This window comes from Dromiciops gliroides, chromosome 1 (assembly GCF_019393635.1).
Source record: "Dromiciops gliroides isolate mDroGli1 chromosome 1, mDroGli1.pri, whole genome shotgun sequence".
In the NCBI taxonomy this organism is placed as follows: Eukaryota; Metazoa; Chordata; class Mammalia; order Microbiotheria; family Microbiotheriidae; genus Dromiciops; species Dromiciops gliroides.
In genome coordinates this window covers 293283245-293310149 of record NC_057861.1, presented here as the reverse complement: position 1 = coordinate 293310149, position 26905 = coordinate 293283245, and the positions used below count along the sequence as shown (strand labels likewise).

Below are 26905 nucleotides of genomic sequence, written 5' to 3'. Positions count from 1 at the left end.
TGTTTTCTAATACATTACTTTTTACATTTAATAAATTATTATTTAATGAATGAACATCAACTTCAGATAAATCCTCTAAATTTGTACCAGTTACCAATATGTCAAAAAGCAGTTACTTAGTTGAGGTTTAATTGATCATTGGGATATGGTCTGCATAGGGGAAGAGACAAAAAAATAGCATAGAAACAAGTAGAGGTCAGAGCAGGGCAGTGATGTATTGGAGCCAGGGCATACTGTTTAGGAGGGCTGATTGTTAAATTTCCAGTATGTAGACCCTGAAAATCATTAAATGCTACAAATTAGAGCTTGATCTATTGCTTTGTTGATTCTTTAGACTTCAGAAAGTGATGAAAATATTAATAATGCAGATTAAACTTTCAAGTGTGTTGGCAGTACGTTTTTTAATAGAGTTGGTTGTTAAACATTTAAACAGGACTTCAGATTATTCCATAGGGATAAGATCTCTCCAAGGAGGGAGATAGGCATCTTATCTCTAGCTTCTCTATACTGTTTCTTTTTTCTTTCTTCCTAGGTTTAATAGCTTACTTTCAGTAAGGCATTGCTCTCTTAGCTCCTGTGTTAATAATAGCTCATATTTATACACTACTTCATGATTACAATGCACTTCCATGCATCTTGTCTTGAATGACCTTAACAACCACATGAGGTAGGTAGTAAAAATAATATCCCTAATTTCACAATGAGGAAATTGAGCTTCAGAGATGTTAAGTGACTTGCCTATGGTCACAAATTTTGTCAATGTCCAAGGTGAGTCTCAAACCTAGCTCTTCTGACTCAAAGTTCAGCATGCACTCCATTCATTTTACTATTGTGCTTCAACCTAAAAGTTGAGGTTTGTTCATTTGACAATTAATTCAGGGACTTTTCGTATTGTTTTGTCTTGTTTTTCCCTTGGGTGGGGGTGGAGTGCCGAACTTTCTGGCTATGCCACTATAGAATGGCATATCTACTTTTTCTTTGAACTCAGCAGTCGCCAGGGACAGACATATCACAGTATTCTTTTAATTGCCTTTAACAGAAAAAGAAATCCTGCTATGATCAGGTCAAAGGCATCATTATTCCTTTGTTTCAGGTGGTGTGATTGAAGCCATTGATGGTAAGTTACCTGCCTGAGGTCACAAAGTGAGTTAATGACTAAAGTGGATATAAAGCATTCAATCTTCATGCAGCCCTTTGCTCTTGACCTTCGACCACATTTTCTCTGCTTCCACTGACACCTGCCTGACATTTGATTCTACATTCATGGCAGACTGTGTGGCTCTGGTTATATTTGGGGGCACAACTATGCTTTGATTAGCTCTGAATATTAGGTAGAGGATCAGGACATGGTTTATGAAAACACAGGCATGTGGTTAGTAAGAACATCAATAAATACTATATCACTTTCCTCATATTCCACTCCCCCCTGAAACCCTTTGATTTTTTCTTATTTGGAAATCCCTCTGTCTGGGGAATTGAGTCTATTGGTATGAGTAGGGTGCCTGTATTTTTTCAGCCTTGGTTCCTGTGGAGATGAAAATGACTTATATATGTGGGGAACTCTATTATAAATTTTGTGGACCAAACAATTTCTACAGGGGTAATGATTCCTCAGAACCATTTGCACAGTTAATATAGAGTTTAAAATGAATGTGATAACTATAGATTTGAAAAATGCCCTCTACCTAGTGAGCTTTATTTGAGGTGGGAACATTGTTAATTGAAAATTTTTCCTTCTACCCAGCATAAAATACATGAAAGGATGTATGGGTCAGTAGTACCCACTGTGGCAAAATTGGGAGGTAGGCAAAGATTATATTTGATACTTCCCTCTGCCTTTAAGAACTCCTCTGCCCACTAAAGTGTGTGAAGTGCTTTGTAATTGCAAGGCAATACAGAAATTGCATCTATGGTTACTATTGTTATTAGATCTTTAGAGAAGGGTCAACACTCTGTGCCTCTGGTAAATGTGAGGAAATGAGAAGCAGTCAACAACATATACTAAGCATACCCTTTGTATAGGACATGTGACATCTAATGAGGATGTAGGAAAGGAGAGGGCTGTATGTAAAAGAAAAGGCAAAGTTCCTACTTGAAATTGACTCTGAAAATTGACAATAATAGATATTTTTATAAGGATTTTGTAATTTGCATTTTACAATGGACACCTTTTCTTAAATCTCACAATGTCCCTGTAAAGAGGATGCTGCTGGTAGTCCCTCTTATTTTACAGTGGGCCTCAGAGTGGACAAAAATTGGCAATAGTCAATGAGTAATCAAGTGCCCACCTGCAGGATTTGATCTCAGCTTTTCTAAGTTTGGTGATGAAAAATAATTTAAGTAAGATCGCCAAACTAGGGGAAAATGTGGGAGAATGGAGAGAAGGATAGACAGAGCCTGTAGGAACATTGGCATCAAAGAAGTTTGAGGAAAACTACATGCAGGGACTATTTAATGCCTTAAAGAAGAAGGGATTAAGAATATCATCTTAAAAAAGAGTAGGAATGCACATGCTTATTTCTTACAATTTTAAATATGAATATACTAAAAAATCTAATTAAAAGGGGTGCCAGATTAGATAAGAATATAATGCAATCTGTTGTGTGTAAGAAAGATCTACAAAGGAAATATATACAGAAATTAAAAATAAGGTGTTGGGACAAGATTTATTGGGCTTGAAGCGTATAGAAAGTAGATATTCTAAACATGCTATTAGACAAAGTAAAAATAAAAATTCATAAGTTCAAGAGAAACATAAGGACCCATTGATAATGAACCAGCATCAATTCTAAAACATATATGTAATAGCAAATGGTCTGGCTAAATTAATAAATAAAAAAATAACTGAATTGTATATATAATGCACATATTTGTAATATATATTAAAAACTATGTTTATATACATTTTATAAGTATATATGTATATATTTGTATATGTACAGTTTAGCTAACTATTCTTTATGAATATGCATATACACACATATATACATATATGCCTGAGAAAGGAACACTAAAATGTCCCATTCTGATCATATATATATGTATATATGCTAAACATGTATACTAATACGCTATTCTGTAAAAATAAACAGACTGCATGCATGTATATAGTCAGAATAGAATATTTTGTTGTTCCTTTCTCAGAGCTAGACAAATCCAATGGAAAGGTGAATTTAAAATAGCAATATGGAATTGAACAAACTTTTTGAGGAATGATTATTAAGAACTGATATCTTGGGTAAATTCAGAGCTTTCTTCCTTCTTTCAATGCCCTGACTTTTAGAGGTCCAGTTCTTGAAAATAAATTGCATCGAATCTCTTCATCTTGGTCAAATCCATCCCAAGCTTTCAAGGAATGTTGGATAGAGATAGATTCATTTATCTAGATAGCCTAATGCTTCTCTCTCTGGGGGGATGGGAAGGACTCAGGGGACCACACTGAAGAAAAAGACATTCTTTGAATTGATAGCCCAATGCTGGACTCTGTGCAGTGGTCAATTCTTGTTCCCATTGACCACCTACTGTTTTGAGGGTATATAAGCTCTGTGCCCCATCATCACCATTGTTTTGGGCCAGAGATGGTCAATGACTATTTCTTTATAAATAACCTGCTGGCCTTATTAATAAAATAATTAAATTACCCAGAAAGTGTATCTCAAATTTTTGATCACCACAGTTATGGCAAACTACAAAGGGATACTTGTAGTAAAGAGACAGGTCTGGTGTGATGTTTAAAATCTAAATTGTGGTCGCCTTAAATTAGAAGCTTCATCACCAGTCTTTGGGCATTAAACATTTATTAAAGCATACAGGTGTTCAGAAAGTTAAGAAAAAGCCTATCTCCCATAGAGTTCTAGCCTGGTTGGGTTCTTCCTGGAGCCCTCCTCCAGAGGCCTGCTTTAATCAGGAACTGTCCAGCAAGCTGACTGTGGAAGCTTTTTATAGTTCTGGAACAGAGGCAGTCCTTACACACTGCTTCAAGCTGATTGGTTGGCATCATCCAAATCCATTGGTTCTGAAGGTGTTCTCAAGGTGTGATTACAATCCAGTTAACTTGAAGTAGGCTAATCAACAGTTAATCACTCTCACTTGATTCAACCAGTCTAGATTAATCTCCAAGGGGGTCTTTGAATATCTGCTAAATCCCATTATTTCCTCACACTGGCTTAGGGTCTCCCAGGAAACTGCTCCTCTCATTTGAGGACTCATGGTGAGATTTCTTCAGCTGGAGAGAGGGGCTCTTTTCTGAGGAACTGTAATTTGAGATTTTGATTCTACTCAACCTAAAACTTCTTATTCTAACCTTCTACCATTCTGGGTAAGCATATATGTTTATGTATGTCTGTTTTGGTGTTTTAGTGTTTGTATATGGTTTAATGTTTGTGTTGTGGTAGCATTTCTTTCACTCTCATGGGGAGGCAATCATCCAGTACTATGTAAGAGGATCTCTAAAGCTACAATTCTTGCTTTCAAGTTTTGGGGGTACATATATAAGTTGTATTGTGTATGTGTGTGTGGGGGGGATAGAGGGACAGAGAGAGAGAGAGAGAGAGAGAGAGAGAGAGAGAGCCTGTCCAAGAGGCAGGTGTGTCAAAAGTGAATAAAGTGAAATGAGATATTAAAAGACGTAAAGTAAGTAAAGTGAAATGTGCAATATTAAAGCAAAAGAAAAAAGTAGTTTTAATCTCAGCTTTTTGCATTAAGGCTCTGTTGTTTGTCATTTGTCTATCTGTGTGAGGTTTCTAAGATTAGTTTAAGTAAAGGAACTGAAAAAAGGCAATGTGAAACTCCTGACAGTTAGTTTTTGAAGGTGAAATCAGAAAAAGGATTACTCTGAGTAAAAATGGCATTTTTTTTCTTTGTTGGTGCTTGAACTTGCAGCTTCAAGTTGATAAGAACTGGACCAAGCAGCCCAAAGATAACAAGGGCTGATAAGGGAGAGCTAAAAGAATTTTTTGTCACTCCCAAGTTAGATGGATTCAGGTTTAATTAGATAGCTAAGCTAAAGTCGGTAAATTATGTTTAAATTAAATCTAGAGAACTATCTTTGCCCTCCCTTAATTATAAATTAAGGTTTTGTGTGATAATATTTGGAAAATAGTTATAGGTATAATTAAATTTAACCTTTAAAATATCCTCATCTGTGAAAGGTAGAGTCCTAAAATCTCCCTGGACCTTTTTTGGAAGATTGGCAACTGAGTAGGTATCAGGATTTTTAAGCCTTTAAGATCTAGCCACATGTTCAGCAAAGTACAGTGATTTGATTTTAAACACTAGAAATTACAAAGAAAAATGATTTTTATTTCTATTAAAAAAAATCAGTCTCTAACCATTAACACTGTCCTAAGAATGACTTTCAGCTTTGACTTTAGCTTCCAACTATTGTTAGGTAATAATGTGATTAATCATGTACACCCACCTTTCAGAAAAAACTTCAATAAAGAAGACCCTATTGAATCTAACACCACATAAAAATCAGATATGGGAAAGATATGGATTACTTTGATTATTGTATAAAATCTTAAATATTTCCTTGTACTGTTCAACTATCTAATTAATATTTTAATTCAAACATTTAAGTAACTCTTTGAAAACTCTGGAGCTTTCAAATACTTTAGGTCTTTTTTGCCTGGGTCAAAAAAAAGAAAAAGAAAAAGCAGGTGAACCTTGAATCTTGGGGTACATTTTAACCTAAGTTTATCATAATGAGTGCTTTCAAACTGTTTTGTAAAACATTATATGTATTTCTTAGCATGTGCAATTTGAAATTTCCAGGCAGATGGGAATGCGGAGCTGGACTGCTCTTTAGTTGGGCAGCTTTTTAATCTGATAATTCTCAAACATAGATGAAGTATATACTACCTCTTTAAGGAAACAAGGTTATAGAGAGCTTTCAGAGAAAGAAAAAAAAGAGGGAAGCATGAATTTATGGGTAATTATATATTTTAGCACTTTTAAATAGTACTTTTAAAGGCTAAGAGTCTTAGGCCTTAGAAATTAAAATGTTACCATTAGAGATTATAAATCTGGATTTGATTTTAATTTAAGATAAAACTTTTCCTAAAGGAATTAGGAAATTCTACAATAATAATGTTATTATTAACAGGGTCTGAGAGTTCTCTCCTATCAGGATTATTATGGTAAATTATTACCTAACACAAAAATATTTGTTATTTGGCAGTAAGAAATGTATTAACTGTATTGTACTAGAAATCTTAGCTTTAGCAATCAGAGAAGAGAAAGGAATTAAAGGAATTAGAATAGGAAAGGAGGAAACAAAACTATCACTCTTTGCAGATGATATGATGGTATACTTAAGGAATCCTCAAGAATCAAGTCAAAAATTACTTGAAACAATTAACAACTTTAGCAAAGTAGCAGGATATAAAATAAATCCACATAAATCATCAGCATTTCTATACATGACCAACAAAGTCCAGCAGCAAGAGATAGAAAGAGAAATTCCATTTAAAGTAACAGTAGATAATATAAAATACTTGGGAGTCTACTTGCCAAGACAAACCCAGGAACTCTATGAACACAATTACCAAACACTCTTCACACAAATCAAATCAGATCTAAATAATTGGAAAGATATCAATTGCTCATGGATAGGCAGAGCTAATATAGTAAAAATGACAATACTACCTAAATTAATTTACTTATTCAGCGCCATACCAATCAGACTACCTAAAAATTATTTTATACAGCTAGAAAAAATAATAACAAAATTCATCTGGAAAAACAAAAAATCAAGAATATCCAGGGAAATAATGAAAAAAAATTCACAGGAAGGTGGGTTAGCAGTACCAAACCTGGAGCTTTACTATAAAGCGGCAGTCATCAAAACTATCTGGTACTGGGCAAGAAATAGAGTAGAGGATCAATGGAATAGGCTAGGCACAGGAAACACAGTAGTAAATGACACTAGTAATGTAGTGTTTGATAAACACAAAGACTCCAGCTTCTGGGGTAGATAGGAACTCAGTATTTGACAAAAACTGCTGGGAAAACTGGAAGATAGTATGGCAGAAATTAGGCATAGACCAACATCTTACACCTTATACTAAAATAAGGTCAAAATGAATACATGATTTAGACATAAGCGGTGATACCATAGGTAAATTAGGAGAGAAAGGAATAGTCTAAATTTCAGATCTTTGGAAAGGAAAACAGTTCATGACCAAACAAGAAATAGAGAATATTATAAAATGCAAAATGGATGATGTTGATTACATTAAATTAAAAAAATTTTGTACAAACAGAAGCAATGCATCCAAAATTAGAAGGGAGGCAGAAAGCTGGGAAACAATTTTTATGGCCAGTACTTCTGATAAAGGCCTCATTTCTAAAATATATAGGGAACTAAATCAAATTTATAAGAATCCATGTCATTCCCCAATTGAGAAATGGTAAAAGGATATGAATAGGCATTTTTCTGATGAAGAAATCAAAGCTATCTATTGCCATATGAAAAAATGCTCTAAATCTCTAATGATTAGAGAGATTCAAATTAAAACAACTCTGAGGTACCACCTGACACCTATAAGATTGGCTAAAATTACAAAAAAGGAAAATAATAAATGTTGGAGAAGATGTGGAAAAATTGGAACACTAATGCATTGTTGGTGGAGCTGTGAACGGATCCAACCATTCTGGAGAGGAATTTGGAATTATGCCCAAAGGACTATAAAGCTGTGCATACCCTTTGACCCAGCAATATGACTTTTGGGTCTTTTTCCCAAAGAGATCATGGAAAGGGGAGAGTGACCCACATGTACAAAAATATTTATAGCTGCTCTGTATGTGGTGGCAAGGAATTGGAAGTTGAGGGGATGCCCATCAATTGGAGAATGGCTGGACAAGTTGTGGTATATGAATGTAATGGAATACTATTGTGCTCTAAGAAACGATGATCAGGAGGAGTTTAGAGAAACCTGGAGGGTCTTACGTGAGCTGATGATGAGTGAGATGAGCAGAACCAGAAGAACGTTGTATGCAGTATCATAAACATTGTGTGTTGATCTACTGTGATGGACTATATTCTTCTCATCAATGCAATGATACAGAAGAATTCCAGGGAACTCATGATAGAAGAGGATCTCTAAATCCAGGAAAAAAAACCCAAAAAACAAAAAAAAAAACTGTGGAGTATAGATGCTGAATGAACCATACTATTTCTTTTGTTTTTGGTGCAGATGTTTTTCATCATTGCTCTGATTTTTCTCTTATAACATGACTAATGCAGAAATATGTTTAGTGTTATTTTGTGTGTGTGTGTGTGTGTGTGTATGTGTGTATAAAACCTATATCAGATTACCTGCTGTCTAGGGAAGGGGGGAGGGAGGGGAGGGAGAAAAATCTGAAATTGGAAAGCTTGTATAAACAAAAGTTGAGAACTATCTTTACATGTAACAGGAAAAAAATAAAATACTTTATTTTTTAAAAATGTATTGCTCTTTCTCTGTCGCTGCTGAATTGAGTGGGAGGCGGAGGCTACCGGGTGTTTTCAAGATTTAGCTTCACTCGTGAACCTCTGCCATGGCCGAGGAAGGCATTGCTGCTGGAAGTGTAATGGATGTTAACACCGCTCTACAAGAAGTGCTGAAGACCGCTCTCATCCATGATGGCCTAGCTCGTGAAATTCATGAAGCTGCCAAAGCCTTGGACAAACACCAAGCCCATCTTTGTATTATTGCTTCCAACTGTGATGAACCTATAGATGTAAAATTGGTTGAAGCCCTGTGTGCTGAGCACCAAATTAACTTGATTAAGGTTGATGACAACAAGAAGCTGGGCGAGTGGGTAGGCCTCTGTAAAATTGACAGAGAGGGGAAGCCCGGTAAAGTGGTTGGCTGCAGTTTTGTTGTTGTTCAAGACTATGGAAAGGAATTTCAGGCCAAAGATGTCATCGAGGAAAATTTTAAATGCAAGAAATGAGTAAATAAAAGCCTTGGTCTGAAAAAATATGTATTAACTGTATGATCCCAAGAAAGTTCTCTTTGCTTTAGTTTAGTTTTCTGTAAGGGGATAATAGTAAAACCTACCTCCCTGGGTTGTTGTAAGGATCACATTATTGTAAAGTGCTTGGCACAGTATTTAGCATAGGGCAAAAGCTATATGAATGTCATGTTTTTATTATCTCTTTAATTAGATGTATTTCTTCATATTTGGTAACTTTACATGGGTTTATAGATATGAATATAGATTTGAATTATATTCTGTGTAAAGTAATTGGAAGCACATTCAACTAAATTAAGATCACCTCAGGTTTTGTTTCAAATTTTAGATACATAATACTGTTTAAGGTATTGCTGTTACTAAATTTTCTTGTAGTGTGTAATTTGGTAAACAATTGTATCAGATATGTTGTTAGAAAAGCAATTTTTTCATAATCTAAATGTTATTAGATTAAGAATTATACTGTTTAAAATGATGAATGGGTCAGGAAGCTGTTAGGTCATTCTATTAGTCTTGCTGACGACATGTACATGTTCTTCCGAATTACTATAATTAAGAACTTATAAACTTCCAAACTTTGCTTATATTTGAGGATGTTCACCTAAAATTATTTGGTTATTACTTATGAAAATTATTATATTGTTTACTAATATATTTGGAATTATTGTTTTAAAATATTTACATAGGTATTTTAAATAGGAAAGTAGTAATTATAAAAAGAAAAAGAACTTGTAAAATATCTTTCGTAAATCAGTAAAGATTCATAGGACCATCTATGGAAATGATATGTATGTTAATCTGGAGGCTTGCAACAATTGGCCAGTGTAGTTTTTCTAGGGGTTTAATTCATTATCTAAATGACATTCCAGAATGAAATTTTTTTCTTGAATTCTAGTGATACATTTAAAGAGAAAAATAAAAAGAAATTGAGTTAATGTTTAAAAAGGCAAACTGTTATTTTTATAAAGGCTAGTTTAATTTGGTGTTTTTCTTTTGTGCTTAGAAAAACAAAAAGTCCTTCCCCTTACAAACACCTTTTAATGAGAAGGAAATGGTACTTAGGAATTTCTGGTAATTAAGAATCTGTTTTGTGATAGTGCTTTTGGAATTTATGTTATTTGAAGACATATTACACCAAATTAGTTTTGACAAATTCCAAATTTTAAAGAATTATAATTGCTTTAAGTTTGTTGAGTAAGAAATATCTGCCATTCTAGTTTCCAACTAATTTATTTAATGGCTGTTTCTTTTAACATCAGGATAAATTTTAAGAAAAAAAATACTTTTAGCAAGAAGCATTTACATTTAAAAATATTGTAAAGAAAAAAAGAAAAAATTGTAAAAAAAATACCCTTTTGTATGTATGTTTAAGTAAAAGATCTTTTGTATGATTTTTAGAAGGCCTGCTAAATTTTATCTGCAAGCTAATTTATTGTAATAATTTAATGTTGATAACAATTATGTTCAAACATATGATTAGTAAGAACTTTATTATCTGAGGGGAAAGCTTTGCTGGGACCTGCATATTCTTTTTGAGTTTCATTCTTAAGTTTGTTGTGTCTTTGGAGTGTCCTTTTTAAGAGACACAGCAGTCAGTGGAAGCAATATCTGAGATCTGAGGCTACTAAACATCTGACATAGCTGTCTGAGAATAAGTTAGGGAAGTTACCTTCGGAAAGACTGGACATTCCCAATCTGTCCACATATTATCAGGGTAGACAAAGTGATAGTTTGCCATTGCAATACGGAATTTATTAGTTATTGAATTAATACTAAAGCATCTAAATTACTGTATTAAGCTGTGAATGAGAAAGATCTTGTTGTTTTAATCTGAATTTGCTGTCATTCCATATGCTAAGAAATGGATTAATTAGTGTTCAAACTTGTCATATCTATAAAACTCAGTTCCTGAAGTATCTTGATATTTCAGAATGGTATGATTATGATTAGACAAAGGTAAACAAGTTTGCGAAACATATATGTGAATCTATTAAGTTTTGGGGTAAAGGAATCTTTTACTGTTTTAACAAATAGGATTTCAGTACTGACAGTTATGTTAGTGAGGAGTAGTAACTTATGAGCTATCTTATGTCACTCTAGTGGGAATTCTGATTTTACTTTTGTTTTTATGTAATCTGGAATTAGAGCATGTTTAGAAATGCATACAAACTACTTGAGTTAACTTAACCATGTTCCTATTGCCTAAAGGGAGTCTGAGAGCAGTAGCCTATGTTTATGTGACATGATTAATAATTGTCTTACAATATACTATTATATGAAACATTGCCTAATCTGTATACAATTGAAGGCTATTATATTAACACATCCTACCCCATATCATTGTTATTAAGCATTTTAAAGGAAAATAATTTGTATAATGTTGAATTTAGGGATAAAAAACATCTACTTAGCATAAGTACTGGTTATATCAAGAGAAACCATGACATTTTTTTATGTAATGAATTTCTTACCATTGCCAATGTGAAATTATAGTCAATGCTTATCTAGGATATGTCATCCTTGAGAGGTTAATTCGCTTAAAACACTGATTATTGGAAGTTGCTATATAAGACCTTATAAGCCTATTAACTGATATTATTCTGAGTCTGACTCCAGGTATAATAATCAAGAAATGCTGATGAGCCAATGATATATGATGCCAGCAACCCTCTGGGTTTCACATGAGTAAAATTGTAGGTGGAGTTTTCATGGGAAAGTTTGGGAAAATGACTATTGGCAAGAGCTGATGACTATAGTAATCTAGCATAATGTAAGCCCAAAGATCCAAGTTTTTCGAACAAAAACTCATTATTAACAACTCCTGGGAAAAACTGGAAAACATTATGGCAGAAATTGGGTATAGACCAACATCTCATACCATATAATAAAATAAGGTCCAAATGGGTACATGATTTGCACATAAAGGATGATACCATAAGCAAATTAATAGAGCATGGAATTGTCCATCTGTAAGATTTATGGATAGCAGAAGAATTTAGTACCAAAGAAGATATAGAGAATAAAATTAAATGTAAAATAGTTCATGTTGATTATATAAAATTAAAAAGCTTTTGCAAAAGCAAAACTAATGTAACCAAGATTACAAGGCAAGTAGTAAACTGGGAAAGAATTTTTGAAACAAATATCTGATAAAGCCTCATTTCTCAAATATATAAAGAACTGTATCAATTTTTTAAAAAGACAAGTCATTCCCCAATTGATAAATGGTCAAAAGATTTGAACACACAATTTTCAGACAAAGAAATCAGTTATCAATAATCATATGAAAAATACTCTATATCATTACTGATCAGAGAAATGCAATTTAAAACAACTGAGATATCACCTTACACCTATTAGAATGGCAAATAAAACAAGAAAAGAAAATATTGGTTGTTGGAGGGATTGTGGGAAAACTGGGATGCTAATCCACTGTTGTTGGAGTTGTGAAATGATTAAACCATTCTGGATAGCAATTTGGAACTATGCCCAAAGGGCCATATAATTTTTCATACCCTTTGATCTAGTAAAACCACTACTTGGTTTATATAACAAAGACATCCCCCAAAAGAGACCAATTTGTACAAAAATATTTATAGCAGATCTTTTTGTGTTGGCTAAAAATTGGAAATCAAAGGAATGCCCATCAATTGGGGAATAGCTAAACAAACTGTGGTGTATGATAGTAATGAAATATTACTGTGCAGTAAGAAATGACAAACATGATGACTTCAAAAAAGCTTGGAAAGACGTATAAAATGATGCATTTGGGAAGGGAGCAGAACCAAGAGAACACTGTACACAGAGACAGCAATATTGTTTGATGAAGAACTGTGAATGACTTGACCATTCTCAACAATACAATAATCCAAGACAATCCCAAAAGAATATTGATGAAACGTAGTATCCACCTCCAAATAAAGAACTGATATTGATAGAACAGACTGAATCATGCTATTTTTTGCATTCTTTCATTAAGTGACAAATATGGCAATGTTTTGCATGATTAAAAAAAGAGCTGAGCTAGGATTCTCTTTACTTAATTTACCCAACATGACAAATTTGGGAGTGGAAAAATATTCTACATGGCTGACTTTAAGCCTGAGTCAATGCAGTTAGCTATCTGCATCTTTTTTTCCTGGAGTTGATATAGTTAGAGAAAAACTATGCCCTTACTGGATAGTTATGTCCCTATTCTTTAATTTATCATAATGGTATGGGGATAATTAAGTAATTGATGCAAAGACTTGTGAAACCAGCATATGATTTTGTTACTTAATATCACAATTGTCTCAGTTCTGTGTTAAGGAAAGAAATATCAACGCAATTACTTAGAAGGAGAATGACTTGTGGCCTATCTTGATTGTCTTCAGTCAGAGAGAGAAGGCCAGTGACTATCCTTTTATTAATAACCTGCTGATCTTATTAATAAAATGATTAAATTAGCTAGAAACTATGTCTCTCAAACTTTTAATCACCACAACTTAGAGCTGAAAATCTTATGATGTAATCTGAAGGAAGATATTAAAGATTATATATATTTTTTCAGAATCACCTGAGGGTCTCCAAAAGCATACTATGAATTAGGAACAGGGAAATTGTAAATGAATATTAAAAAGTAGAAATAGGAGATGCCTCCTTTACAAACCATATTATAATAAAAATATAAATAAACACAAGTAGTATTAATAAGACACAGATCTAAATAAAACTTAATAGCTATATCTAAAAATGAGTATACTAAAGGCCAAATTGTAGAAATAATCAATAATTCAATGAAAAATAATTAAAATGATATGACAATATAAAATTTCTGGGATGCAATTTAAGCAGTCAATATAAGAAAAACTATAACCCTAAAAGCCTACATTAATGAAAGAGAAAAAGAGATCATTAAAGGATTAAGTGTGCAATTTAGATGAGAAAATCAATAAATAACCTGAAATATGGTTTAAGAAAAGGCAAGAATTAACAAGAAAAAGGTACAATCACAATTGAGAAGAAATTGTCAAAACAAAACCTTATTTGGATCTACAGTTAACTGTCCTAATCTGTGAGCAAAACTGAAGATTCAAAACAAATAATGACCTAAAGATGCATAATATATTAATAGAAGATCCCATAGTCTTCTTAATCCTATTTAAATCAAGTATGACCAGAAATAGTTTAGAAATTTATGAAAAATGATTATCATTAGGTTGAATTTATACCAGTGATATACAAGTAGTTCAACATTATGAAAACAATTAATATAATCTCATTCTAAATAAAAATGCTCCAAATTATATTGTGTTGGTAGAAGCAGAAAAAACCAACTGTTTGCAAAGTGGAACATTCATTTTTGCTAAAAGCCTTTTAAGCATAGACATAGAAGGACCTTGTAAAAATGAGTTAATTATCATAATAGCAAACATTTATATAGTACTTCCAGATTTGAAAACATTTTACTTATTTTATCCCATTTAATCCTCATGACAGTCTTATATGAGGTGCTGGTCTTATCTCTATTCACTGATGAGGAAACTGAGGCTCAGAACCAGTAAGTTACTGCCCAGGGTTACATATCTAGTAAGTGCTTGAGGCAAGTTTTGAACCCATGTCTTCTTAATTCCAAGACATATATTCTGTTCTCTAAACAGTAGTATCTCACAGTATGATAAAAATTCTAATCAAAACCTCAATTGACTTTTAAATACTAGTGTAAGGACCAATTTTTAATTGGGGAGTGTTAGCTAGGAGGCTTGCCTCAATATTGGCGAAAGGAAGGAGACTGACAGCCTCCCTCAAAACAGAGCAGGATTTATTTAACAATAATGAACTTAAAAAAACACAAATAGGATCAGTAGGATTAAGGGAAAGGAAATAAAATAGGGAAAGGGAAAGAATACAACCTGAATAACACCACCACCCAGGAATAAACTGAGAATACACAGCAGCATCCTATCACCTTCCAGCTTCAAGCTGGAATAGCGAAAAACCTCCCTCCCTCCCAGCAGACCCCAGGCTGACCACACACATTCCTAAGCCAATTGGCTGGCAGCTCTGACTGACAGTCACATGACTGCCTCATTGGGCTTCCAGTCATTATAATTTTTTCCAGGCCTATGTAGGCATCAGCAAGTGGTGATGAAGTGAAGTGCCAGTGCCATGGCAACAGCTACAACTGCTAGGTGGAGCACTGTGCCCTTTGCAGAGGCGCTGGCCTGAGCCCCAGGCTAGTGTAGTTTTAAAAATTCTAGCCAAAAGATGGGGTCATAAAAACCTCAAATAACAATTAATTCTATACACTAGAAATACAAATACTAGAAACTTTCCCCAATAAATATAGGAATAAAGCAAGAATATCCTTTCTCATACAGGGAAAGACTTACATGAAATGATATATAGTGAACAGAAATGATGTATACTGAAGTGAAGGAAAACGTATGCAGTAATAGCAATATTATTCGATGAAGAACTGTGAATGACTTAGCTATTCTCAACAATTCAATGATTCAAGACAGTCACAAAGGACTAATAAGGAAGCATACTATCCACCTCTAGAGAAAGAATTGATATTGATTGAACACAGACTGAATCATGATATTTTTCACTTTCATTTTTTTCTTTTATTTGAGTCTTGTTATAAAAATGGATAATATGGAAATGTTTTACATAGTTGCACATACATAACCTATGTTTGATTGCGGCATGAAGGAGGAGAAGAAGGAGGGCAGGATAGAATTTAGAATTCAAAACTTTAAACAAAAATATTTATTGAGGAAGCATAATAGCTACCTCCTGATAGAAAAAGAAAGGAAATATCCTTTCTCTGCTATAAGTTCATATAATTCTAGAAATTTTAAGAATGGCATTAAGATAAAAATAATTAAGCACATGATAGTCAAAGAGGTGACAAAAGTATTTCACCTTGATGATTATATGATGGATTATTTAGAAAATCCTGACCAAGGGGATAGTAGTGGGAGCCTGTGCCCTCTTTCTCTTCACTTAGTGAACCCACCCAGTTCTGTGTCCTTGAATTTATAGTTGGACTGGATTCAATATAGTTTCATCATTTTGGTTTTTCACACCTTACCTTGATTCCTCTGGGAAAATTACTTGAAGATTAGGGGTTTGACTCTCATTTTGGGACTTTCCCAAAAGGGGAGAGGGCAATAAAGGAACTCAATTTACAATATGCCCATGTAGGGAACAGTTATTTATTCCTATACACAAAAGAGATGCTTAAAAATAAAAGCTCTCACAAATTGTGAATTTTCAATCATTTAAAATAATGACAATAACAAATACTTCTATACTCTCCTGGAAGTCTGTGACTTAAAACCATCAAAACAAAAAGCTTTTGGTGGGACTCATGAATAGATATTTATATCTCATCTCCACATTGCTCAAACAATTCACTCCAGCTCCATATTTCCAATGAAGTTAGTATAGGGCTTCTTCATCCTCTTTTTAGCGGTTGTTTTCACAGATTTAGAAATATTCCTTGCCACCAGTCAGCTGCATCTAAAGGATTCAACATATACAATCTCTTAAATTCACAAGTTTGCCCCCAAGACTTAATGTGCTTATATCAGGATTGCTATTGGGTCTCAAACAATCAGACAAAGAAACACAAAACATTAAATATTCAGAGGCCCTGGTTTATGATTACCTAGATAAGCCTCTCTGCTCAAATTTCTACATAGGAATAGTCGCCATACTACTATGAGGGTAAAAAGGTGATAGCCTTCAAGAGATTCAAGAGATAGGTTCAAATAGTACTTACCTTATCTGTGGAAGAGAAGAGACTCACTCCATTTTAAGTCTTCATTGAGTCAGTAGCTCTTCCATCTCAATGTACAATATGGGGATTATTTTGTTATCTCAAAGCTCCAAAGTTCTTCAACTGAGCCCAAATGTGTGGGCCAGAAGCAAGAAGGTTGACTATGGACATGCTTACTATAGGAGTATTCCAATTCAACAAAATGTATACATGAATTTAAAAAATGGTGGTAGCAATTTCACCAAGAAATATTTGATACTGAAAGAAATAAAATTATAATGTCCAAGCTTGGCCACAAAAAAGAGGTATAAGAAGGTGTCTCACTTCTTGTTGCTGTTTGTTCTTTGTTCTTAAAGAGGACCATGATATTGGAGTGATATCATGACTTTCACTGAATTGGATTTAAGTGAAGGAGGGCTGTGCAAGGTCACCAACCTCACTCTCTCCTCCAGAGGCATCTGGGTCCAGTGGCAAGATAAATATCAGGATGACTACAAATGTCCCCAGATGTTTTAAGGCAATTTGGAGTTAAGTGACTTGCCAAAGGTCTCATAGCTAGTAAGTATCTGAGGTGACTTTTGAACTCAGATCCTTCTCACTTCAGAGCCAGTGTTCTATTCACTATGTCATCTAACTGTCCATGTTGTCTAACTACTTTCTTTGTAGAGGTAAAGAACTATAGGAGTAGAATACAACCAATGTCAGACTTTATGTGGTGATTAATTTTGGTGAAATATTTTTTTCTTCTTTGCTATAAGTGCTGACTCTCTACAAGCAGGAGAGGAAATAGACAATTGGCAATGTAAAAAGAAAAAAAATCAGTAAAATTATTAATACATCAAATTATATATAAATATATGTATATATATATATATTCTAAACCACTACTCCATTGAATAAACTCTGATTTATATGAAATTATATAGCTTGAAGTAAATAGAACCAGGAAATCAGAATACCCAATGACTATATTGTAAATGCAAGCAATAATATTAAAACTGAATGCTTTTAAATTATATAACCAAACATAACTTCATTGAAGATAAAATTTGCCCCCTTGCTTACTTTATGGAGGTCAAGAAGTATTTATGAGGAACATTAAATATATCTTCTGACTCAGCTGATATGTTGTTGTGTTTAGTTTTGCTGAACCTTTTTTTTTTCATTCTATAAGAAAATGGGTTTTGCCAGTGCCCAAAGGCCCCAGCTTGATTGGATTTATTGGATTGACTGAGATTGACTGACTTTGCTGATTAATGTACTTAAAGTTAATTCAATTGAAAATATACCTGTCAGGGCAGCTAGGTGGTGCAGTGGATAGAGCACCGGCCCTGGAGTCAGGAGGACCTGAGTTCAAATCCGGCCTCAGACACTTAACACTTACTAGCTGTGTGACCCTGGGCAAGTCACTTAACCTCAATTGCCTCACCAAAAAAAAAAAAGAAGAAAAGAAAAAAGAAAATACACCTGTATGTCCCTCAAGAGGGTATTGTTCTCAGAAGCTGTGGACTTTGACCTCAACACAGGACCACCCTCAAGCCCAGTGAACCAATGGATTTAGGTGATAATAGCCAATTAGCTTGAAGCAGGGTGGAGGGACCACCACTTCTTGGGAGGCATAAGGAACTTCCTCTGTCAGTTCGTGGCTTGAACAGGCCCTTGGTGGCAGAGGACTCTTGCAAGAAGCAGACCAGGCTGGACTCATCTCTCCTCTAGGGTAGATAGGTTTCTTAACTTTCTAAACTCCATGTATTTTCTCTTTACTAATATTTGGTATGCTTTAATACATTCTTAATGCCCCAAACTGGTGCTAAAACTTCTAATTTATAAGTAAACCTTAGCTAGTTTTCCCTACATGTGGGACAGAAATAAGGCAAACGCACATTAGATTTTAAATGTCACAGTTGTCAACAACAAAAGATCTTCTGATCTTCACTGAAAAAGAAGTTGGGTAATAAATTTTATGTTTGTATGTTTCTCATATTTTCATTTATTTTATGTGCCTGTCTCTTTAAATTTTCAAATGGATTTCTTCAACCTTCTAAGTACTTTAGTCTGGTTAATCAAACAAATGGGGAATAATATCATGTTAATACTTGGTCTGTTTGATTTTGAATATTCTATTCCTATTTTATTTTTACTTTTCTTTGTGCTATAGTAAAGCTTAAAATTTTGAATTACAAGCAGGGGATTAGAAATAGCATATCATACAATATTCCCCAGGACTCTCCATTAGGAAAGCTACTCATGGATTGGGATGAGAGAAAATTTACAGTGAAATAAAACATGACCAGGGGAAAGCTTATTGAACTGGTTTTATGTGGCATAGAACATTAGAAGAAGAATGGCCAGAATATGGATCATTTGATCCCCAAACTTTGAGGCAGTTGCAAACACTCCTCTGCAAAGTGCCCCCAACATATCCATGTTTACTTTATTGGAAAGTCTGGAGCAAAGCAACCAAGGAGCTCACCCAAGGGGATACAAGTTTGAATCTGAGCCTGTCTCTCAGGCTAAAATGTCAAATGACCCAACTCCTATCCCCTCTCCCTCTATTTCCTCTATGCCAACCACAAAAGAAAACCCTATGCCAACAGCAAAAGAAAATTCACCTTTACAGGAGACAGAAAAGCCCCAAATTCTTCCCCTTCAAGAGATCTTCACCTGTGGTTGAAATGGTACTGTACTAAGGCTCAGACAATACACACACTTTGGGCCCAAAGATTTGAATTCATGGAAGTGAGATATTCCTAAATTTGATGAGGATCCCACAACAGTTATCAGCCAGTTTAGGGCAATTTTCAGAGGATATCAGCCCACTTGGGGTGATGCTACTCGTCTCATGGAAATGATATTATCCTCAGGATAAAGAGCTGATATAATAATAGCTGTAGCGAGCTACTCCTTAGAAACATCAGGAAAAGCTGCTATTCAATGGTCTTTAGAAGATGCTAACTGGGACTCCAAAATCCCTGAGCATTTTTAAAAGTTTCAGGAAGCAAGGGAAACATTGTTGAAGGCAAAAATTTATAGATACAGTTCAGGAACCTAATGAAAGACCTATTATATTCTATGATAGATTGTGTAAGAGTACCAAACAATATACTAGATTAGACCCATTAGATTCTAGAGATGCATATTTTATTTCTAATCATTTTGTTTACCAATCCTTGCCAGAAATACAGAAATATTTTGAAAGGAAATGTCTAGGATGGAATGCCCAGAGTACTGACAGAATTAAAGAAATAACAATACATTAGATTTTAAATGTCACAATTCTTTACATAGGTTGGTTCACAAGGTAGGGAAAGGAAAGGGTGATCATTCAATCAACATTTATTAAGCATTGTATGTATGATATTCATTCAATCTACAGTGTGCAGGTACTGTGATGAATATATGAACTCCACTGTGGACACATGCCATGTAGACTTGGCCTCATGCTCTTTGCACTCTTTATTTTTTAAAGAAATAATAAATATTTTTATTTGTAGTTTTAGGATTTATAGATTTGATAGATTGATCCATCATTGTATTGCTGAGAATAGTTGTCACCCACAGTTCTTCATCAAACAATATTGCTGTATCTGTGCACAATGTTCTCTTGGTTCAGCTCACTTCACTATACATCAGTTCATACAAGTCTTCCTAGGCCTTTCTGAAATCATTCTCCTTGTCATTTCTTATAGCACAATAATATTCTTTGCTTTCCTTGGCACCATTTCTACTACCTTGTTCAGCACAATAATAATGATGATGTTAGAGGACAAGTGATTGTTCCACTATAATTGATGAAAGAAACATTTTGTCATGCAAATTTATACCTTTTATTTATTTGTTTGTTTCTTGTTCCCATTCCACCTTTGTCCTTAAACACCCTCAGGTTTTGTTGGATCCCTTGACAAATTTACTATAAAATTGTATTTTTGTCAATTTCACTGTTGTCCTTGACCAATTTACTATAAAAATGTTTTTCTTTCAATTTCATTGTTTTATAGATACTGTTAATAACCATCTACCATCCTTCTCCATATTATTCTACAAACAAATATATATTTTATTTTATTTTATTTGTGGGTTTTTTTTTTTTGGTGAGGCAATTGGGGTTAAGTGACTTGCCCAGGGTCACACAGCTGAGGTGGTCAGAGGCCAGATTTGAACTCAGGTCCTCCTGAATCCAGGGCCAGTGCTCTATCCACTGTGCCACCCAGCTTCCCCACAAATGTATATTTTAAAGAGACATTGTCCCTGGTAGCCATCTTTGTATCTGTCTTTCTCTTCTAGGCAAAGAGATGAAAGTTTTTCACGCTGAGGTTGTGTCTCAGTCTCTCCTTCCGTTTCCCTCCCTCCCTCCCCTGCCCAATCCTATTCCAGGAGATCAAAGGCTTTCAGACTGGGGTGATGAATTCATTCATTAGTCTTCTACAATATTTCCCATCTCTCTTGAGGGCACCACCATCTCTAAAGCTACCAAGGTCACCAAATGCAGTGTCATCTTCACCTCTTCAATACCTCACATATCCAATCAATTGTAGAATACAGTGTTATTTCTTTTTCCACAATATTTCTTGTATCTGTCCTCTCTACTTACAGGACTACCACCCTGGTCCAGACTGCTATTACCTCTCATTTAGACTTTTGAAATAACCCCGTAACTGATCCCTCTCTCTAAGTTTTGCTCCATTCCAATTCAGCTTCCATTAAATTACCTAAATGGTTTTCAGAAACCACTAATCTGGAAATATCACCCATTAGTCACTAAATTTGAATGGCTCCCTGTTATACCTAGCATTAAATGCAAACTTCTCTGGCATTTAAAAACCTTCAAAACTAGGCTTCTATATATCTTTACAGTTTTATTATATATTACTTTACTATACATACTGCATGATTGAGTCAAACTCTCAGTCTTGCTCTTCTCTGTCTGTCTCTCTGTCTCTATCTCCCTCCCTCACTTCATTCACTCTCTCACATAAAATATTCCATCTTCCATTTTTTTCTATGACATCTACTTTACCTAGAAAGCTTTCACTGTTCACTTAAACAATTTAGAATTCTGTTTCCTTCAAAATTCAACTCAAGCACCATTTTATTTATGAAACATTTCCTGATCTCCCAGATTATGTTGTCTCTCAGACAAAAAAAAATCTATAATTTGTTTTATAGTCTTACTCATAGAATGTAAGCTTCTTGAGGGAATGGATGGTTTGTTTTTATCTTTATATCTATATAGCATCTGGTAGCATCTGTATGTCAATGACACATTTCTTTCTTTCATTTTTTTTTTAGTGAAGCAATTGGGGTTAAGTGACTTGCCCAGGGTCATACCGCTAGTAAGTGTTAAGTGTCTGAGGCTGGATTTGAAGTCATGTACTCCTGACTCCAGGGCCGGTACTCTATCCACTGCACCACCTAGCTGCCCCCAATGACACATTTCTTAAAGATCTATTTGTACAAAATATTTATAGCAACTCTTTTTGTGATGGCTAAGAACTGGAAATCAAGGGAATGCCCATCAATTGGGGAATGGCTAAACAATCTGTGGTATATGATGTTGGTAGAATATTATCATGCTATAAGAAATGACAAGCAGGATGATTTCATAAAGGCCTGGAAAGACATATTAACTGATGTCAAATCCCTACTTACTCTCAGAGGATGACTAAAAATACAAAGCAGCATCTTGTTACTTTTATATTATTTCTAAAAATGTTAGGCTTCATTTCTTATATGTGCTCATTAGAGGGCTAAATTTTATGGAGGTTGTCAAGCTGCACCTTTCAGTCCTGTGCCTGATCAATTTCTGGTTGCTTCTCTTAATTTTCTAAATGCCTTTCATTCTCTTTTCTCTATCACCAATTTTACATTTATATACATTAGATAGTACTTACCAGATAAGTATATAGATTATGTGCCTTCATTTGTAGGAGGACAAATTTACTGTGCTAAAAGAAATTCCAGGTAACACTTTCAATTTAGCTTCCTAAAATGCTTAGTGACATGTTAAATGAAGTTCTGTATACAAGAGATTCTCTATTGGCTATTAGGCTGGGTTTTTTAATCCAATTACATATTCATCTATGCTTAGTTATTGAACCACAGAAATACCTAAATAACCAATTTGTAACTATCCAATGTAAAGCACTGTCATCCTATTAACATAGAACAAAACATACACACAACAACAATCCTAGTACCAAAGTTAAAACAGAACTAGATATTTACTTGAGCTGCTAATGGAATTTAAAGTCATTAACCTAATTCATTCAGTTTATTCTAGACTAACTGCTGTTGTTCTCAAAAAAGGATGCATTAACTTAGTAAATTATATTCTACTTTAGCATCTACTTGACCCTCCCCACAAAGAGCAGAGATCTTCGAGAGGGATTCTTAATATTTTTAATGTCAGGGACAGTCTGATAAAGTAAGAAATTTGGCAAAATTTACATGTACCTTCTTGCAATAATATTTGTTCATAGATAAAAAATGCTAATTTTCAGTTAGATAATAGTGAAAATAAAAGTGTATTTTCTCCATTCAAGTTCACAACCCCCTTGAAATACATTAAGAACCCCAGAAGAACTGATCCCACAGGGAGTCAATCAACTCAGCTTTAGAGCTGACACTGATAGAGCTGCCTTACTTGCTAATGGCGTGTGTGTGTGTGTGTGTGTGTGTGTGTGTGTGTGTGTGTGTAAACCAACTGTACCTGAATCTTCTAACAGTGATCTGCCAAAATATGTTCTTTATCACTAAAACCAAGATCAGAAACTCTGTCCTTATCTTCTCCACTTCCCACACTCTTCCAAAATGATAACAATCTGCTCCATTTTGGAGCTGACCCTGGATATAGCTGCTACCTCTGCTATTGATCACTGTGGGAGTAAATCAACAAAAAATCAGCCCTCTATAAAATCAGTCAGGCTGTAATCTAAAAGCTAATTCTATCCAGCTTCTAGCTCCTGGCCAAGACTATGATCTAATTATCAGCATCATGTTGCTCTCTTCCCTGATGCAGACTGCATATCATCCATTCCCAGAACCCTAACCCAATCTTGAATAATCAAAGCTACATTGTCATTACCATTGAAAAGCATGGCTACTTATTAGAATCTCTGTTATAAAGAATCCTTTACTTTTGATGCAGGAGCCACTTTCCCTGCCTACCTCTCCCCATTTTCTCATAACCATCCATATCAACTTTATCCATCTTTTGTTTTTATTTCTGTCTTCCTTCCTGTTCCATTGTGCCCTAGGGAACCTCTGTAGTATTGTTAATAAATTTCTCTTTGCATTAGAAGGTTTCCTTTCATAAATCTTCTATGTCCTCACAATATGCCTTCTCAAAGGACATTGGGTGACTGGCCAAGGCACATTGACTCCCTAAGAAGAGGAGAAGGAAAAGGCAGGCTTTTTGCTTCTCATTGCCACTTCCAGACTCCAGCCCTTCTAACCATCACTAAGTAAATTCTTCTTTGATATTCAGTCAAACCAGGAATATCACACTATCTAGATCCTGCTGACAGTTTTCTACTTCCTTTCTAATGATCCATACTCATCCTCTTCAATCAATCAATCATCAAATATTTATTAATCACTCATCATGTGCTACATGTGATAGCATGTATGCATGTGTGTATATTCCTTTTTAAATAGTGAGGTTCCAACCAATTAGTATGAAGTGATCCCATTATTTGAATTCAAAGTATTTGAAGGTACAATTATATTTAAATAATTTATTTTTGTTTCAGCCCACTAGGAATACACAATGCAAATTCTGATAATCTGATCACTTCATGGGATTTAATCATCTCACTAATTGAAACTTAGTTGTACACAAAATAAATATGAGGTGATTAGGGAAGAATGGTTCCAAGATGGAGGAGATCAGAAATGGCATTATATGGGAGATAGTGTTGGATCTGTGTCTTTAAAAAGAGAGGAACTCTATGAGGCAGAGGTGAGTGCATTTCTGGAATACTCAAAGGCTTAGGTACAGGAAATGGAGGGCTATGTGTGAGGCCTGTTTGGCTTGAACAGAGTTTGGGAAAGAAAGTAATATGTAATTAGGCTGGAAAGACAGGTTAGAGTCAAGGTGCTTTAAAAGGGGCTTTAAGGGGGCACCTAGGTTGACACAGTGGATAAAGCACCGGCTCTGGGTTCGGGAGGTCTTGAGTTCAAATGCGGCCTCAGACACTTGACGCTTACTAGCTGTGTGACCCTGGGCAAGTCACTTAACCTCCATAGCCCTGCAAAAAAAAAAGGGGGGGCTTTGAAAATCAAATGGAAGAGGGAGGAACAGAACATCTACAAAGAGAAGGTGGTTGATAGTGTCATGCTTCAGAGGTGAAGAAAGGTGAAGACTGAGAGAAGATTGTCAGATTTGAAAGCTAAAAGATTGCAGGTAACTTTGGATAGACTCATTTCACTTGAGTAGTGAAATTAGAACCCAAATCACAAAGAGCTGAGTAGAGAAAGTGGATTCAATGCAAGTAGATAGCTCTAGGAATTTGACTAAGAAAGAGAGGAGAAATAAATATATCATCATAGCTTAAGGAATGATAGATCATCACCCTAACACTTGTCCTTGTACTCAGGTCCTTGAATTTGCACATTTATGTCTCCTCAAATATCCTTCAATCCCAGTCCATTAACTTTTTCAACACCCAGGATCTTCACCTTCACTCTCCCTCATAGGGGCGATCACACCATTGATCTCATAAATACCCACAAGTATTTCACATCCCCCCATGATTCATAACTTTGAAATTCTTTGCTCAGACAATGAGTTCTTGCCCACCTACCTGTATATTATCTCTTCCAAACCTATTCTCCATACTCATCTCTATTCACTCTATTCTTTTTTTATTTCCTAGGCTTTCATCCCTATTTTGGCCTCACTTTCTTTTCTTTGCAATATTGACTACATAGTTGGGGCAGCTAGGTGGTGCAGTGGATAAAGCACCAGCCCTGGATTCAGGAGGACCTGAGTTCAAATCTGGACTCAGACACTTGACACTTACTAGCTATGCGACCCTGGGCATGTCACTTAACCCTCATTGCCCTGCAAAAAAAATATTGACTACATAGTTAATCAATACTACTTTACACAATCACCTTTACTCTGAAAATTTTGGCTCCTTGTTCTATCATTGGTTATTAAGGATACCACCATTGTTCTAGTAGCCTATGTTCACAACCAGACTTTTCATTCCTTTTCACTTCTCATATCAAACAAATTGCCAAATCTTTCCATTTTTGCTTTCATACAACATTTGTTTTTGCATCTTTTGCCTCCTCTCTACCCATCCCCATAAGGATCCTGGTTCTATTCCTTATCATCTCCTGCCTGGATTACTCTAAATGGTGTGCTAAGGGGTATCCATTTATTCAGTCTTTTTCTTTTCAAATTCATTTTGCACACAGATGCCAAATTTAGATTCCTAGAGCACAAATCTAGTCATGTTATTACCCTGTTCATCAAGCTTCAGTGACTCCCTATCCCCTTTAAGACATAATAGAAACTTATCTGTTGAATATTACCCTAATCCTTCACTATCTTAACTTTCCACAAAGATAATTCTCTTCATGCATTCCAAACTGGCCTATTTTCTAGTAATAAATTTCCCTTCATTTCCCATTTATATCTTAGAAGATCACTACAGCCCTGGAACTCATACATCAGAACTCCCCTGAACTCCTGCCACTCCTTCTACTGATTAAGGGAAACACCCAGACTAACTATTTTTTTTATTAACCACTAGATTGTACTCCTTAGGAGTTTTCCATCACAACCCTTCTCTTTTCAGCTTCCTTTATATATTTTTCTTCTTCATTAGAATGTAATCTCCTTGAGAACAGACTACCATTTTTTTGCTTATCTTTCTATTACAGGGTTTTAGCACCATGCCTGACACTTGATAAATGCTTTATAAATCTATGTTGATTGACGTTCTGACTACATGGAACTCCATCCTCTGTTCTTTTGCACAGGCTGTCTCTTGTGCCTAGGATACTCTCCTTCCTCACTTAAACTTCTTGGAACCCCTAGCTCCTTTAAAGACTAGACTCAAGTGATGTCTCCCTCAAGAGGCCTTTCTCAATTTTCCCAATTGCCAGCACCACATTCACCCAAATAAATTTGTATCTTTTTGCATTCACCTTATGTTTATTTAT

At 34.9% G+C, this 26905-nt stretch overlaps 1 protein-coding gene across 1 annotated transcript; it reads left to right on the top strand.

The window, feature by feature from the left end:
* Positions 1-4235: 4235 nt before the first annotated feature.
* Positions 4236-8940, top strand: LOC122735708 (40S ribosomal protein S12-like). The gene is made up of 2 exons (XM_043977443.1): positions 4236-4318; positions 8484-8940. The coding sequence occupies exon 2, from the start codon at positions 8542-8544 to the stop codon at positions 8938-8940; it is 399 nt and encodes a 132-aa protein (XP_043833378.1). The 5' UTR covers positions 4236-4318; positions 8484-8541.
* Positions 8941-26905: the final 17965 nt, after the last annotated feature.

Excerpts from the sequence above, each read along its gene's own strand:
- LOC122735708 (XM_043977443.1), top strand. The coding sequence starts at position 8,542 with ATGGCCGAGGAAGGCATTGCTGCTGGAAGTGTAATGGATGTTAACACC.